General features: G+C 40.0%; 1 protein-coding gene across 2 annotated transcripts in view; it reads right to left on the bottom strand.

Annotated features, from left to right (window-relative positions):
• Positions 1-18,746, bottom strand: part of PLEKHG7 (pleckstrin homology and RhoGEF domain containing G7) — a 99,575-nt gene that overhangs the window by 12,742 nt on the left and 68,087 nt on the right. For both annotated transcript variants that reach the window (XM_075856822.1, XM_075856823.1), the window contains exons 5-12: positions 12,541-12,668; positions 11,683-11,723; positions 10,881-10,979; positions 5,955-6,104; positions 5,425-5,520; positions 4,984-5,085; positions 3,904-4,017; positions 630-804 (exon numbers count right to left, since the gene is read on the bottom strand). In XM_075856822.1, coding sequence (XP_075712937.1) covers positions 630-804; positions 3,904-4,017; positions 4,984-5,085; positions 5,425-5,520; positions 5,955-6,104; positions 10,881-10,979; positions 11,683-11,723; positions 12,541-12,668 — 905 coding nt within the window. The remainder of the gene's footprint in view (positions 1-629; positions 805-3,903; positions 4,018-4,983; positions 5,086-5,424; positions 5,521-5,954; positions 6,105-10,880; positions 10,980-11,682; positions 11,724-12,540; positions 12,669-18,746) is intronic.

The raw sequence follows: 18,746 nt of genomic DNA, 5'->3' as shown, positions 1-18,746 counted from the left end.
AAGGCACTTGGCTATGTATGTGACACAAGCCTAAACATCAGGTTATTTAATAAAACAATAACATAAATGAAGTAGCAAATAGATGTATTGTGCATGGATACTATGTATAAATGGTGCTATACGAAGATACTGCTGTTCAAACACATTCTTGAAGGGGTTTTCCGAGACTTTGATATTGATGGTCTATCCTTAGGATCGGGCATAAATATTAGATCAGTGGGGGCTCCAACTCCTGGCACCCCTACTGATCAGCTGAGTGACGGAGGTCAGGTCAGCATTCCCTTTATTGTTTACCAGCCACAGTGCCGTACATTTTGTAACTGCTGTGCCTGATTCTGCAGCTCTTTGCAGCTCAGTCCCATTTAAGTGAATGGGACTGAGCTGAAATACCAGACACAGTCACTACCAAATGTACCACGTTGTGTTTGGTAAACAATAAAGGGGTCTTGATCCTTCCAGCCAGCTGAAAGGTGGGGTTGTCGGGAGTCAAACCCCTACAGATCTGATATTGATGGCCTATCGTAAGGATAGGCTATCAATATCAAAATCCCAGAAAAACCCTTAATTTTTTTAAAACATTTTTTAATGGTTTCCACTGAGCAAAAAGAAAAAAAAGATTCTAAACTTACTTATAGAACTTTCAACTTTTTCCTTCATTGAATAGATGGACACTTTCTCTGCAGCATCATTACTTTTTTTCCATATGTTCTTAAGGAGCAGTGGATATCGGGTTAATCGATGTAATGGTGCTACCAGCAAATCCGTAAGGTGCAGTCGCCTACACTGCTCCTGTTGTTCACACCACTATAAAAAAAAACACAAAGGAAAAGCATATTACACCAAGAACAAATGACTGAGTAGTGAACGAACTGTTTGTAAAAGGCATTAGGAATAATTGTACAAGCTCAAAGAATTTGTGGTATGAGGATAGTGATGTAGCAACTAGCATGGTCAAGATGGCACACAATGCTCAGGAGAAGCCTTATGAGTTATGTGGAATATCAGATGTTTGCAGTAAGTATTCTCCCTCTAGGTTCCTTTGATCTCTTATTTACAACAAGCTGCACTTGACCCTTAAAGGGGGTTGTCCAGATTATAACCGATTTGAAAAATTCTTCAATTTTTACAATGAGAGCAGCTGAATGTGGGTGCACTGCAGTGTGTTTGACTGCTTTGTTCTTAGGCCCTGTTCTGCAACAGTTCTCTGGTAAAAGTTTGAAGCATACAACCTGCATCGCTGTTAAACATTCTATTCATCATTTTACACTATATTAGTGAAAATACACACACTAAAATATTATATATGTCTGTAAATATGACATTGCTGCATACTTCAAACATGTGTAAGTTTTTAGAGTGTGTGGCCCTTGTCCCTGACCCAGTACCCCACTGAGCGATGGTTCAGTAATGGAGTTGGACACAGCAGCTGTCATCAGAAGCAGACTTTACTCCACTTGGGGCAATGAGCGTCATGGTTACAACATGGTGCACAGCTTAGCGGTTACAGAATATGGCGTACAGCATAGCGGTTACAGTCCTAAACAAGTACAGAGTTTTGTGGTTGCAGTTTCTTAATGGGTAGAGAGCTTGGCAGTTGCATGCTCATAATGGATACAGAGCTTGGTGGTTTTAGTCTCTTAGTGGGTACATAGCTTGGCGATTTAATTGTTTTAAATAAAACAACTTGAGGTACACAGGGACTACGGGACCTGTTTCTGCTTGAGTCTCTGGTCACTCTCTACCTGATTGGGATCCACAGCCTCCACTACATTGGCACGGTGGAGGCTGTCGATCTCCCTCTAGAAGTGGTGCGTAACCACGTCAAGCACATATAGGGCCTCCAAGTCATTAGGGCCCAAGTCACTCAAAGCAGCCGTAGGGAAGTTCTTAGTAACTGCAGATAGGAAAGTACCTGCATAGTCAGTTGAGTCTGCACATGAATGGAGCAGTCCATTAGTCCTCTCTCAACAACCTGTGATCTGCTTCGGTCAGGGAGGTCCGCTGGCCTATCCACAATGGCCACAGCAGTGTCTCGCACTCTTAGCCTGTCAGTCATCAGCCCTTGTTTATTCTCTTCCCATGGTAGACTTGAAGGTGAGGGCAGGTGCCATCTCGATCAACACCCCAACATCGCTTCTAGTTCTGTTGTCAAATTCAGTCTTGTCACTGCAGCGTCCTAACTGGCAGAATCTCACGCCATCAGGTTGAATTCTACCTATTACCCGCTTGGGCATCAGCTCCCACTTGATTGACTGACTGTGCACAAAGATCTCTTCACCGTTGTCGTCAACCTGCACAAATCAATACTCTTGAGTCTGGAACCAGACCACCGTTCCCATCTTCTCTCCGCTTGGACTCGTACCCCTTCCAAGTGGACAACTACCTTCCCCAACTAACCTTCCCAGAAACTCCATTGTTTTACTGCCACCTTCACACCTTCTTTCTTTTTCCACCTGCGATGGCCACTCCTGGGCTTAGACTGGCCCCGTGTATGCTGACTCTCACTAAGGCTCCTCCATGCCACCCGTGGTTCGGACACAGCACATTCCTCCTTATCACCACAATATCAATTGCACAGCAGTTCTCAACAGAAATGTACTTTACTCCACTTGGGGAAACGAGTGCAATGGTAACAACATGGCACACAGAATAGCGGTTACAGACACAAATTAGTACAGAGCTTGGTGGTTGCAGTCTCTTAGTAGGAAATGAAATTGACAAGTTCAGTCTCTTAAGCAAAAAACCACTCAGGGAAAGCTACTTACAGCAGCCAACTCATATCAAGGTAACTGGTACATACTGTCCAGCAAGATTCCCAGGGTCTGTCTTTTTTAGCGATGAACTCTGGTTTCAGCTGTACTGCCGGTCCTGTGTTTTTTTCTCCTCCTTGGACCGAACAGCTTGCTCTACAATTCACCACTCTTCCTCTCTCTGACGTGCACTCACATAGTGCACTACACACTCTCCTCGACACGCACAACTTAAATATTCTCGCTCCATCTATGAACTGAGCCCGTGCAGCGTCACGCTCAGGCGTCTGCACACATGACCAGAGCCCACCAACATCTCCCATCTTCCCCCAGTATGTATGCAGAATAAACATGGCTTGGACAACTAAAGAAACATTGCCAATATAAGAAACACATGAACAGCAACACAGTATGACGTGTATAAGAATGAAAGGACAGTCCAAGTCCACTTTTGCGAAGCACCTTCTTACACATACAGTAGCAGTGCACGATGTACAAGCAGCAACTGGTAAGTTATTTACCATCATGACTTCTGTCCATTAAAAGTTATTTGTTAGAAACTGGATAACCCCTTTAAAAAGGATCTGACAGCTTTTCTGTTATGTCTGTTTTAGTAAATATGTATATTCTCCATGAAACAACAATTCTGGAACGTCTTTTCTTAGAACTTTGCATTGTGCTGTTCCTCTGTTATTCCTCCTGACACTGAGAGTAGAATGCATAGGAACACACCCAATTGACAAGAGAAATTGTAACAACCGGTTTTCAATGATAAATAATTTTTCAAGAGGAATAAGAGAGGAACAGTGCAACGCAGACCTCGGAGGAAAAGTGCTCCAGCATTGTTATTTTACAAATACAAATTTCTACTAAAACAGACATTTATGTAAAGTGCTCATAAGTAGAGCTACTGACTGGCCGTGCATAAGTCTCTGTGACTGAGTCTTATAAGGAGCTTTATCAATGAGCAACAAATTACCTTATATTACAATTTACAAGAGAAGAAATGAGATATTAAATGATAAAGAATGTGCTGGATGTAAGGAGCTTCACATACATAATAAGGGGGCTCAATTTTCCAGGGGCGCTGCAGTATCCTACCCCATCCATGGCACAATGCAAATTTTGACATTTAAAAACATAGAAACATTACTTTTATATATGATGCAAAATCTTCTCTTTGCTTTAGCGTCTCCAGGTAGATAATAGCAGATGTATAGTTCAGGCAGTAGATCTGATGACTTAGGCAGAGATTATCTTTGAAATACTGCAACAATAAAGAGAGGAACTTGGTTATAATTCTAGCCAGGGTTAGATTTAAATAGCTTAAATCACATGATATATTTTTCAAGATGTGTCAATAAATCATAATAAATAGTGACCCAAGTCCTTAAAGTGAATGTCCAACTTTTAACATCATGTTGCCCAACTGTCTGTGCTGATTAATCTCATAATATACCTTTATAGAGTTGGAAGCTCTGTTCTTCTGATACTAAACTCAAAATCCCCTGTATAGACATAGTCAATAATAAAAGTTTGGATACATGAAGCTGGAGGGAGTTTAGAAGCTTACTGAATACGATTTTATTATTGAATGTAATGTATAACAGTATGCAGTAAGCTCCTGAGCGCTCCCTAGTGATGGTTGCAGGCAGCCAGAATGTTATCATTTAACTCTATCATTTAAGGATTTATCAACTTGTGTACTTGTAAAAAAATTGCTCATTTTGGCGCACGCCACATTGGTGCTAAAATGTTAGACTTTTTTTTTTTTTGTCTCTCATGACTTTTGAAAAGTGGTAAGAAAAATGGACTTGCATATTTATTATTAAGTACGCCAGAAAATGCCACAAATTACAGCCAAAATCTATACCTCCTTATAGCGCATTTGGCGCATTTCACTCTGATGCACTTTAGTTTAAGACTGGCGGAAAATACATTTTTACCTTTGTCTATGCAGGGGATTTCGAGTGTTGTATCGGAATTAAAGAAGCTCTAACTGCTATAAAGATATATTAAGAAATTAATCAGCACAATATTTTGGGTCTATATTTAGATTTAAAAAAAAAAAAAAGGTTCATGGGTGGACTTTAAGCCCTAATGTTCTCATTGTAGTAATTGCATAGCCCATGTCACCATCTACTCATTTCACAGCTTCAGAACACCTGGTATTCATTTGTAGATCTCATTGTGTATTTCTATGTACATTAGTACTAATACTTATTTAACTGACCTTTGTTAGTAAGTCTGCTAGAGGGGACGAGAAGGAAGTTGTAGATCCAAGTTCTCTGCTTTCAATAGTGTTAAACAGGCTGGTGGCAAAATTCAGGCTTTCCTAATAAAAAGAATATAATACTAAACAATTCCAAATAAATTATAAAACATTTCTAGTTTTAATGCTTTTCTTATTCATGAGAGGATATAACAGCCCCATTTTTCACAAAGCCCAAACTTTCAAGATTACCGGAGATGGCCGAAAAAGGGCATTGGATAGACAAAAGTAGCATTACGGTATAATGCAGTATTATACAATATAGTAAATAGTATAGCAGTATAGTCATTTCAGGGTTGTTAGCAGGTTGTTTTTAAGAATGCATCATGAAAATGTACTACCGGGATGTAAGAAAATTATAAATAGACATCATATATAAGATTATTGCCGGTAAGAAAATACCTGATTCAGTTCTTCCAAATTGGCAAAGAGCCTAACAGGATCAACATCCAATAGATGATCATTGTTCTGTAAGTGCTTTAGTGCGTGAAGAAATATCTATAATATTAAACAGAAAAGTAATAAATAATTTATTCAATCCAATATAAAACCTAAAAGGATGTCACCCAGGAGACTTGTGTGGGCCTGAACTGCAATACTGACACAGACCATGGACAAGAGTGGCACTGTTTCTGAAAAAGAGCTGAACATTTTTTTTCTAATCTCATACAGACCGGTCAGTTTCTCTTTACAGTGAGTAGTTGAAATGGTCACGTATAACTAGCAATACTTTTTAGTCTTTTTTCAGCTTTATAAGAGCAGCATCAATATTTTGGGGAAATAGCAAATCTCAAGAAAAACAATTGCCCTTAATCTGCTTACATCAGGGTTCCAGTTGATACACTCCTTGATAAAATAAGGATCAAAATGCTCTGTTTACCCATAGTCTCCCGAAAATAATTCTATTAATAATGATGTAACATCAAACTCACCATTTTAAGAACAAGTAAATGTTCCAAAAAGTAAGTACATTCGGAGGTGAAAAGTTCCCAAATGGTCGCTTGTCTTTTCATGTTTGATGAACTTATTATCTGTTTAGTGTTGATGGTTTGCGTATTTCTGAATTCATCCCAGGTTTTATCCTACAGTTCAGAAATAAGAAAATTTGTATAGTTATACCATGTTTAATGCTTAAAGAGGACCTATTCGCTCTCAGAAAACACAAAAAGTGACAGTAGGTTGAATGCTACAGGTGGACGCATCTGCTTGTAAAGGGTTAATCTGCTAGAGGCGAATACAGCTGCTTGTAAAGGGTTAATCTAAGTCTCTCACTACATATACGCCAAACTAGCAGTATATAAAAGTGGTCTTGGAGGAAAAGTGCAACACTTAAGCAAAGGCCCCTATTTTAGACAGCAGGATATATCATATACATTACAATTGCTTTGATCAGTCCGCAGGTCGATAGATTGACCAGATATGGTATTGTACAATATCGAAATAAACTAACAAAGTGTCAATTTAGTTCACCGCTCCCGCAGGTTCAGCTGCACATGAAATAAGATATAATATTGAACAGTCCTGTAATAAAATATCAGTCAATTCTCGTAGAGTTCACCATTCCAAGTCTCTGTTCCTTGCCATGCTCCTCCTATATTCCGACACGGCGTCGTCCTTACTGACACCGGCTCTCCTCATGTGTGTAGCTGCAGATGCCCGTAACCAGGGCCACCATCAGAACAGTACTGCTGGTACTCCTATCGAGGCAGGCACAAAAAATGAAAAAAAGGGGCCTGTACTCCACCACGGTCAGCCGTCACTGCCCATAGTTAATTTGAGAAAGAGACTACCACATTATATTGCAGGACCCATTCCCTTCACCAAAGTAACTAACACTTGGTTCCTTCTTCACAAGACTGACGCTGCCTAAGGTCACAACGTCATGTGCGACGGCACATAAAATGTCCTGCCACTGGCGTCATGACATTATGTGCCGCCGCACACAACATCCTAATGCTGGCCATTGTCAGGATCATCAGGCGCCAGACAAGAAGAGGCGCACACAGAAGAGGTGCCAAAAGGAGAAGAGGCATCCGGCCGAAAGTGGAACCAATAGGACCCATGGGTCTGAATTTTTTTTTTTTATTAGGGGGGGGGGTCATCTGGGGTGTAAATAATTTTATGGGTCTGATTGTGAGTGGAAATTAAATTAGAGATCTGGGGTCTGAATTTAAGGTTCTGTATTAATGTAGGGGTCTGGTCTGCGGTCTGATTTAAGGTAGGGGTCTGATTCGGGGTTTAAATAAATGTATGGGTCTGGTCTGAGGTCTGCATTAAGTTAGGGGTATGAGCGGGAGACTGATTTAATTTGTAAATTAATTTAGGGGTCTGGTCAGGGGTCTGAATTATTTTGGGGTCTGGTCTGGGGTCTGAATTTATTTTATGTCTGTCTACGCAGGTGACATGGGTGCGACATGTGAGGAAGAGGTGAAGACTTCATCCAGGCGTGCTATAGCGGTGGAAGATCGTAGTGCCTGCAGGATCCAGAAGCAGCAGCCAGCACTTTAACTTGGTGAGTGACTCTGCTGTGTAAAAGCAGCAGTTTCAGTGCAATGATTTTTTTTATGCTGCCCCCCTGCACACCTACTGTCTCCCCCTTGGTCCCCCACAGAGCCTCTGCCCACCTGTCTCCCCCTGCCCCTCCAAAGAGCCCCTGTCGGGGAGTGCACCGCCCCTGGCCCACTCCCGAATTGGCCACTTTCAACTCTCTCAGCCCTCCCCCCTGCCACTTAGTCTCTCACCCTTGTCCCCTGACAAAGCCCCTGCCCACCTACTGTCTCCGCCCTGTCCCTTTACAGAGCCACTGCCAGTTTGCATCTCATCCCAGCCCGAATTATTCTTTGAGTGTATGGGGCCCAGAAATTTCGAACACTAACCCCAAAGGATTCACAGAAGAAAAAGCAAGAACAAGAGTGCGTGGATTCAGATTAAAAAAAGGAGTATTTTATTATACTCACAAGATAGGTATTCATAAAAAGCATAAAGCATAATATCACAGATGACCGACCGATTTGTCATTTGCATTAAATGAAATAGACTAACAAACGTTGCCTCTATTCACAGGTTAACACTTGCAGTGACATACATATTCAATACATTGTCAGATTAATATACAAAACAATTTAAAATATATTTACAGATAAAACAATTTAAATGGAGTTCATTTGAAGTATATTGTATTTTTGCTCCGTGACCACTTTTATATACTGCTAAATTGACTTACTGTCTGATGTGTGGTAGCATTGATGTAATCAGAAGGTCTTCATGGTAACATTGATAGACAGACCTCATTCTCTGTTTACTAATAATTTATTGTAAAATATACTCCACACTGACACACTGTTGCTTCTTCTAGCCCCCTCCTCCTGTTGTTCTACAATACACAGGACAATTATCCTATATTGCTGTTAATATAACAACAAACCGCCCAACATTTGCATCCCCATTCACGGGGCATGTTTCAACCACAACCAATTTGCCCTTGGAACACCCACACAGCACCAGGAGAGAACCCACTTTTATGCAAATTTGCATAAACCATGGCCGCTTTGTAGCCCATTCGCAGGGCAATCCTGCAGAAAACAGGATGGTTGGGAAGTATAAAGCAACATCTAGAAAGAAGTAAGATAGCAGCAAAGATGTTCATTGCAGACATGCTGCATACTCACAGCCCCCACCTCCACACACACAGTGGGCTCCCCCAGTATAGAGGCAGGAAATCTCACAGAACCGTCAAAATCTGAAACTTTGACTGCTCACTCAGCAGAAGCCTTTCTTTTTTTTTTTTTTTTTTTTTTAAAGGGCTAGAGCTTTTATAACTACAATAAAGATTTTTTTTTCCGTTTTCCATATATAAATATAATTGAGAAAGGATTTTTATTTTGGTCTCCTATTATTTCATGAGTTTTCTCATGAAGTGGTAGGTCCGCTATAAACCTTAAAGAGGACAGCTACAATGTTATTCTGAGCAGTGTTATCCTATTTATCCTATCTTTTATTAGTGTACCTACTTTTACAGGGCTGGATCAAATTGGTGGTGGCCCCTGGGCAAAATACTGGGTGGGCTCCCTCTACATTTTTTGGGAAGAAAACTTTTTTTCTATACAAATGTATGTTCAATAACTGATGTGATGGTGTATTTTTATATTTTATTTCTAATACCATTACAGTATATGATTTAACCGGTAATGTTACATTCAATAACAGTGCAGAAGAAAACTACACTGGCCCAAGGTGGCGCTGATGTGTGTGGCACAAAGTCCCTAACAGACACAAAAAGGAGCCGAGTCGAGGATCAACTCATGCCACAGCTATTAATTGGAACGTAATTTCATAAATTGTTTTGCCAATTGCCTTGTTAGCCCTTTCTATAATCTGGCCATGTAATTGTTGGTTTGGAATGCAATGTAATAGTCTTTCAGAAAGACCTACGTTCAATTATTTGCAAATATAGATACATTTTCTTAGGGGATTAGACTATTGAAGCTGTCCAGTACATACACATTACTCTTGCTAACCAGAATCTACATTCCGCTAGACATAGGAGACAGTTGTGAAAGGTCTGATAGAGTAGAGGCTAGCGACAATTAGACAATTAGCGAGACTATCAATGGAGGGCGCATGTGCCCGCCCGTGCGTGCACACTCTTAAAGAGCCAGTGCGCGCATATTGCAGGAAGTCTGCAAAATTAGCCCAGGATGCTCTGTGCTATAAAAAAAGGGCACTGCCCTCTTGCTCTTTGCCAGAGCATTGTTTGTTACCCGAAGTTTGTCGTGCTAATGGTCTCCTAGTGTCTTCCAGTTTCCCAGTGTACCCTGTTCCTGTATCCTGTTTCCGTGCTACCCTGTTCTAAGTGCCGTGCTGAGTTGTTGCCAGATTGGACTACGTTCCACGCCTGTTTCGCTACACCACAGCTGACGTCTACCAGCTGCCTGGTCCCAGTTGTGCCTGCCTTTCTACTGTCTACGTTGCCTCAGGTATCCTCTCTGAACTATTGACTCTATACTTACCTGTTTGGCCAGCTGCCGGCCCGCTACGCGGTACGGCCCAGTGGGTCCACACCCCGCATCGTGACAACCACTATTGGTGGTTGATGCAACGGAACTATACTGTACCACTATACTAACAAGCTCCGACTGGCATCCATTCTCTATGAATTTTATATGTTTTTTTATTTATTACTCTGACACAAAAATCCATATAATAGTAAGCATGTATTTTTCATCTTTAGAAGGCCAACAGTAGTTGATATTTTATTACTATACTTTTTTTTTTTTTTTAAATATCTTTATTTTGTTCTACAGCAATACAAAAGGGAAAGAAGTACATAGTACATACAAACATGTAATAAGAAAAAATATGCAATGCTATAGATACCCTTGGTGGGAGAGGAGGTCGGAGGGAGGGGGGAGGGAAATGAAGGAAAAAAAAAAATCATAATAAATAAAAATATGCCTCTTATCTCCATCTTACTTGTTACTCTGAGGACTTACCCTAGCCTATAGCCAGGTTCGTTCCCATTTAGCGATGTTGTTGGCATTGCCATACCATACCTTTTCATATTTCTTGATTTTACCAACCAAGCCCAGCCAGTTTTGCAGTGTTGGGTGAGAGCTAGACCCCCACAGTCTAGCAATCAGAAGACGGGCCAAGAAGAGCAATTTCCCCAATAAAGCTCTTTTGTCCTTTGACATCTGCAAATCGCTTAAATTGCCCAAAATCATGTACTCAACCTCTAATGGGACAACCAGTCCATAAGAACCGCTGATCTCCGAGCAGATCTCCCTCCAAAATTGGGCTATTCCAGGGCAAGCCCAATTATTATTACTATATATATAATATAAATATTATTACTATACCTTAATATTATAGAATTCATACTCAGCGAAATCTGGAATCTTGAATGTTGACAGGCAATTCTCCAAATCAGAACTTTGTTTTTGTTTTCCTTTGATAAACTGTGAAAGAAAAAAAATTTGGTCATTAGTCCTTAACCCATGATCCAACGAAAATGCTATTGCATGCCTTCATTTTATCCTGGTTTGACTACTACAACTAGCATCCCTACTACTGTATATTCAACACTACTACTACAACAATTCATCTTTTCTCTAGCTCCTCTCAGTCAAGTTATTGGCTGCAAATAGGCCAGATCATTAAATTCTAAATTCTTACACTAGCATACAACGCCCTTGTGAACCTAGATCTGTACATCTTATAACTAATCTCCAGATACTACCTCAAACGCCACCTCCACACTCAATACCACCTTCTCTCTTCTGTTACAAACTCATGAATTTCATCCATTCCATCCAATTTGCGACCACAGTCAACAATTCCTATAGCTGATGCCTGTACGGAGATGAACATGTTCACCCCCTAACCCATGTGGAAAGCAATGATGTCTAGGAGGACAACTGATTATGTGTTTTGTGGTTCAATGATTGAAGTTCCAACCTTCAGCTATGATCTAAGCTTTGAACTGTATCTAAGTGATTGCCATGCAAAGTAGGAATTACAATACATATACATAACTAGAACCATGGTCACCAAAAGGTAAAATTCAAAAAGAAAACCTAGAATGATTTGTTTTTTTAGTCCGTACAATAGAAACATGTTAGAAAAATAAATACATCTTTCTAAAGAAAATGAAATACTTACCGATGCTTTCTTAGAGAAAGGCCATTTTGGTTTCTTGGCATCTATTTAATAAAAGTAAGGCATAAATGCATATAAGGCATTAGCTTTTTAATGAGGACATAGTACAGTTTGCTAGCAGTAGTAGGCGTATCATGTTTAGTATGTATCTACACAAATATGTGGCTTATTTCTTTTTCATGACAGCACTTGCATTTTCTTCATGTATTATTATGTGTAGTTTTTATTAGGTTCAAACAGTATAAAGCTGCCCATAAACAATAGAAAAAAAAGTACAATTTTGTCTGTTTGGTGGACAATGGTTGTAATAAAATATTAAGCAAATTACTATTTATGATGGCTGTCGTCTGACCTTAATTTTATACAGTATGTACAGTGCTGGATCTACTATTTATAGGATCTACGCTAAAAAAAAAAAAAAAAAGGAACTGAGCTGCAATAGTAGACACAGCCCATTAACAATAATGGTGCGGTTTCTAGCATCCAGCATTAATAGTTTATTCTTAATCTGTAGCAACTGGTAGGTAAGCAGGTTTATATTGTATATTCAGTAATTTATGGACTTGGCAGAAGATCGTGCCACGTACATTCAGCACTTGAAAGTTTGAACTATCCACCCAGCCAGACTGCCATCTCTACATTTCTTCGTACAAATAATACCTGTCTCTAGTGAGTGGGCTACATGTGGACCGCTTTGAAACTTTCTCTGTCATTTGCTGAACTTGGTATTTCCCAACTGGTTTCTCTGCTCAGACATTTTGAATTTTAGGTAGTACACTGGGTGTAGGAAATAAATCTACCAAAAATGTTACTTTTATTTTTGGGTGTAGTCCATGACATTCAATGTTTTAATATTCATACCACTGTTAGGAAGCCACGAGGCCTGATACATATAATCAGAAGCACCATCTGAAACCAAAAGATCTCCAGGGAACACTTCCAGTCCAGGTATACTTAAGACCACAGAACTTCGTCTTCGTTCACTCTGCCTTTGAAAACAACAAAACAAGAAGATTATTTAACTTATTTATATAGTGCTAACATTATCCACAGCTCTATTTACAAAGTATATACAAATATATTACACTACAAATTGCCATAGATTTTAGGACCATGCTTCAGCACTATCCTGTAGATGGAAAGTCTATTATTTAATTGTGCATATTGCTTGTATTTGTTTATATTACCTATGAAATTTACCTTGAATTCAACTTATAAAAAGGGGTTTGTGAAAAACTTCTTCATCTGCTCATGGGTGGATACATCTCCATATGATGATAAACCTGAACATGGCAGATTCCATAGTAGCAGACGTTGTCACCTCTCCATTCCTCTTTGTGGTACTAATTTATGATTTACATGAATAGGAAGATAAATGTTATCAAGAGCAGAATAGTTGTGAGCTAATAGTCTCAAGGAGAGACCGTAGGAGGAGGACCCTTTTAAACGGGCCAGTTATCGGGCAAACGAGCGTTCACAGAATGCTCATTCCCGATAATTGCCCTGTTGAACAGGGCAACAATCAGCGGATGAACGAGTAAACACTCGTTCATCGGCTGATTGTATAGTTTTAAATGCCCAAAATATTATCGATGTGTAAACAGGGTGACGTGCTGCCAATATGATGGAAATGTATGGGGACAAGCGATGGGAGTAACGAGCGCTTGTCCCCACACTAGCTCCTCGTGAAAGGATCAAATAGGCGCCGATCAATGAGCTATCTCATTGATCGGCGCTCGTTTACACGGCCCACGTCAGGCCGTGTAACAGTACCCTCAAGCAATGTCAGTGACCTTTCTTCCCCTACCCCCAGTAGCTGGATATTATCCACTAGATTATCAGTTACTAGAAAGTATAGGTGATATTACACGGCCCAATGTGGGCCATGTAAACGAGCGCCGATCAAAGGAGCAGCTCGTTGATCGGCGCTCGTTTGCTCTTTTCACAAGAAGCTAGTATGGGGACGATGGCACGTTACTCCACATACATTTCTATCATGTTGGTAGCACATCTCCCTGTTTACACAAGGAGATGTGCTGCCGACAGCAATAATATTTTAGATTGCATAAACGATACGATCAGCTGATGATCGAGCGTTTGCTCGTTCATCAGCTGATCGTTGCCCTGTTTTCTGTGAACGCTTGTTTGCCCGATAATTGGCCGGTGTAAAAGGGCCTTTACTACCAGGAATAGAAGGTAGAGGACAAAACACCATTAGGTCAGCAGGGAGTAAATGCTTTCCCACTCACTAGGCCACCAAGGAAAATGCATATGGCCACTGCTACTAAGCTTATTATTAAAAAATGTTTCTCTTTAATGTCTGTAACCGTTATTGGATAGTAGTGACTCTGTCCAGCAGCATGTATGGCCGGCTATGCACAGTAGATGCATAAAAATGAAAGTGCTATTCCTAATCAAGTCTAATATATATTTTTGAAAGTCGAAATATCTTTCAAACTGGAAGCTAATCTTAAAAACAATATTAATATTCATACCAGAGATCCACTGAATGCCTTTCTCCAGATCGCCAGAGTGGCGTAGCAGCAGAGTACAAAGCAAGAATGTAAAAGTTGAGGTTTTCCATTAGGTCTTAAGTATTTTCTACTAATTCTCCCTGACTGACGTGTTAATTAACTTTAAACACAGGCACTTTATTCAGAATCCTTCTGAGCACAAAATATTTCCATGAATAGGGATTATTGTGTATTCTTTATTTATTAAAATCCCATTTAAGCTGAGGTAGAAGTAGAATTCTTAGCTTTTGCTTGATATATGTTTTGAGTATATACTAGAAATTGAATACCTGACATCTAAATGCTACATTTAGGAATAAATTACATAATCTTAATATCAGGTAAATTTGTAAATTAGTATTATTCCTAAGGATGATTTCAGATTTGTTCACAACAATGTCCTCTGACACTTAACCCCTTAACGCACCAGGACGCACCGGTACGTCCTGGTGCAGGGGGAGAAGTATGGAGCGCGCTCCATATGCTGCGGGTGTCGGCTGTGTTTTACAGCCGATACCCAGGACTAACAGCCAGGAGCAGCGATCGCGCTGTTCCTGGCTGTTTTACCCCTCAAATTCTGCAGTCAATCGAGACCGCAGCATCTGAGGCGTTGAAAAGAGGGGGCCCCCCTCTGAGTGCTCATCACCCCCCCTGCAGTGAGATCGGGGGGTTACGATGGTTGCTATGGCAGGGCTTAACAGATGCCTGTAAAAATTACGATATACTGCAATACATTAGTATATTGTACCAACGATCTAACGATCGCTGGTTCAAGTCCCCTAGGGGGACTAATAAAATGTGTAAAAGGAAGTGTAATAAAAATTTTTGTAGTGAAAAAAATTAAAAAAACATTTTAAGTTAAAAAAAACAAACCTTTTCCCACTTTTCCTCTAAAGTAATGTGAAAAATAAAAAAGTAAACAAAATTGGTATCGCTGCGTCCGTAAAAGTCTGAACTATTACAATATAGTGTTATTTAACGCGCACGGTGAACGCCGTAAAAAATGTAAACCGCCAAAATTGCTGTTTTTTGGTTACCTTAGCTCCCAAAAAAAATGTAGTAACAAATGATCAAAAAGTCATATGTACCAGCAAATGGTACCAATAAAAACTACAGCTCGTCCCGCAAAAAATAAGCCCTCACACCGCTCAAGGCAAATAAAAATAAAAAAGTTACGGCTCTCAGAATGTGGTGAAACTAAACTATTTTTTTTTTTAAACAAAAAGTTTTTTGTTTTTTTTAAAGTAGTAAAATATAAAAAAAATCTATATCAATTTGATATCACCGTAAGCGTATTCAGCCACAGAATAAAGTTAAGTTGTTGTTTTTACCACACGGTGAAAGACGTAAAAACGGAACCCAAAAAATAACGGAGGAATCACAGTTTTTTCCAATGTCAGCCTGCAAATAATTTATTTTCAGCTTCTGAGTACATTATATGGTACTTTAAATCAAAATAAAAAAATGGCTGTGTCCTTAAGGGGTTAATAGAATATGATATGTAACTTTCTGCTCATTGGGCTTTCTGACCCAGGCAGGTGCCTCATTAACATTGATGCGGGAGTGACAAAGAGAGATCGCACCCATCCTCCACACTCCTGAGATCCTGCCAGCAATGCATACGCAATGAGCACCAACCTTCTCTTTTCTATAATACCAATAAGACTGGCTTCCCCTTTTCCTATCGCCATGTACAAGTGCCAGTTTCATCAGCATATTTTTGGAATATGGGAGAAAAACGGAGTACCTGGAGGAAACCCACACAATCACAGTGAGAACATACAAACTCAATGCAGCCCATTTACACTACACAAAATTCTTAAATCATCGATAAACACCCCCCTGCTCCCAAAATCAGGACATTTACATCATTATCCTGTGTACTGGGACTGATTCCAAACACATAATCAATCACACTACCAATGAAGCTCAGTTATTGTGTTGTGCATCTAAACTGGGTTATTATGGTGCTGAGCTGCAATACCCGACACAGCCCATAGAAAAGTGTGGCGCTGTTTTTAGAAAAAAAAAACAGACCTTTTTTCTATTCTCATTAACTTCAAGATTGAAACAGATCATACTGTTTATACCTTGTGATAATATTATGTTGGGGGACGGTAGTGATATTAATATGGGATTAAGCAATGAAAAAAACAGAACATTCAACTTTTAACCTAAACTTAAGATAGATAAGATAGAACAATTGAACTGTTAAATCCTCTACATTCTTTTAACAATAAATATAAATTGATTGAATTTCATGGGTAGCAAGAGATGTGTACTGTAACTGCTCTAACAAAGCAATTCTTGATTAAGGGAAATAATGAAGAATCAAAATGCGCTTCTGAAAGACCATTTTAAAGCGATTGTAGACTAGTTTGTCTTTGATTTATGCTTTTTTCTAAAGCCTATATGTAGGACAATATGTGAATAGTAGTTCTCAAAACGCGAACCGGAAAATCAAGTTGCCAAATACGCATAAGATTTACTTTTTTGTTGCACTGTATGTTACTGAGTAAGCAATTTCTTAAGGACACCCACCCTTTAAAAATATAAACCACCCACCTGGGTTACATGATAGTAATCTACTGTAGGAATCACAAAGTCTGACCTGAGATGAGTCAGTTTTGTTTACAATTTTTCCATTTAATAGTCAAATCATTTGTTATATGAGACTTTGCTCAGAATGTGAGTGTCCCTGTCCTGGTTCTATTATTAGTAAAATCACAAATGGTTAAAAGAATACTCCGGACAAAAATGATACACTGTGCTTCGCCCAGCGCAGGGCCTGCGGGATCGTGCATGACACAGATACTCTGTCTTCGCTCATCTTTGACACCCCTGTCATGTACCACCCTCTCAGGCCCTGCACTAGGCATAAAACAGCGGACCAGTAATGCCCAGAGTGTTCATTAAACAAGATACCTGCCGAGCAGAAGTCTGGAGAAATCTGCTGGGCTAAACCACCAACAGTTCATTGCAACATGGATGTTCTCAGAGTCAACTTAGCTTGCATAACATCCCACAGACATACACTTTATGGACAACAGTATTGGGACACCTACACGTTACACCTTACAGGGGTTTTTATGACGTCCCATTCTAAATCCATAGGTATTAATATGGAGTGGGTCCCCCCCTTTGCAGGTAATACAACTTCCACTCCTCTGGGAAGGATTTCTACAAAGTTTCGGAGTGTGAATGTGGGAATTTTTGGTCATTCATCCAAAAGATAATTTGTGAGGTCAGACCCTGATGTTGGATGAGAGGGCCTGGCTCACAATCTCTGTTCTAGTTTATCCCATAGGTATTCGATGGGGTTGACATCAGGATTTTGTGTGGGCCAGTCAAGTTCTTCCACAGAAAACTCACCCAACCATGTCTTTATGGACCTTGCTTTGTGCACCGGGGCCCAGTCATGATGGAACAGAAAAGGGCCAACACCAAATTGTTCCCACAAAGTTGGAATGATACAATTGTCCAATATGTCTTGGTACGCAGAAGCATTACGATTTCCCTTCACTGGAACTAAGAACTTTAAAGTTTGGTGAAGGAGAGAAAAATCTATAAAGTTGGCACAATGCAGTCAGGGAGGTAACGTTCTCCTGGCATTCGCCACATCCAGACTTGTCCATCAGACTGCCAGATAAAGAAGTGCGATTCATCACTCCACAGAACACGTTTTCACTACTCCAGAGTCCAGTGGCGGTGCGGTTTACACCATTCCATCCAACACTTGGCATTGTGACATAACGCTTCTGGCACTCAGATTTTGTCCGGATGTTAATACCAAAAAAGGTTTGGAGCTCTGCAGTTATTGAGTCAGCAGATCATTGGCGACTTTTATACACTATGCGCCTCAGCTCTCAGCGATCCTGCTCTGTAACGTTACATGGTCTGCCACTTTGTGGCTGAGTTGCTGTGGTTCCTAAACGCTTCCAAGAGGGAATATATTTCACAAACTGACTAGTTATAACTTTGACATCCTATTACAGTACCACACTGGAATTCAGTGAGCTCTTTAGAACGCCCCATTCTTTCACACATGTTTATAAAGGCAGACTTCATGGCTAGGTGCTGGATTTTATACACCTGTGGCAAAGGGACTGAATAAAGCGCCTGAATTCAATGATTAAGAGGTTTGTCCCAAAACTTTTGTCCATATAGTGTATGTTGCTGTGGTGTCCATCAAAAGAAACATAGCATGACTAGTATGAGGATGTAAGCAACAAAACTGCACCATTCAGTATTGCTTGCATGATTGCATCAACTCTGGTTCCTTATACATCACGTTGATGGAAAATTTTTAATTTGGAGCATGCAGTTCATTAACCCATTCTGAAGGGTGCCTGCTACATTTCAAGTTGGAGGTGGTTTTTGTTATGGTGCAGCAATATTTTGTAGTCGGTACCTCTAGTACTGACTGAGAACCAGTGAACAACATATGTTAATGAAACATTGATGCTGACCATGTTTCCTATTTTATCAGTATCATTAATGGATATGTTCTGCAGAACAATCCCCAGATTTGAAAGGTGTTCTCTAGTTTAATGT

This window comes from Rhinoderma darwinii, chromosome 3 (genome assembly GCF_050947455.1).
Source record: "Rhinoderma darwinii isolate aRhiDar2 chromosome 3, aRhiDar2.hap1, whole genome shotgun sequence".
Taxonomy (NCBI): Eukaryota; Metazoa; Chordata; class Amphibia; order Anura; family Rhinodermatidae; genus Rhinoderma; species Rhinoderma darwinii.
This window is presented reverse-complemented; position numbering and strand designations above follow the sequence as displayed.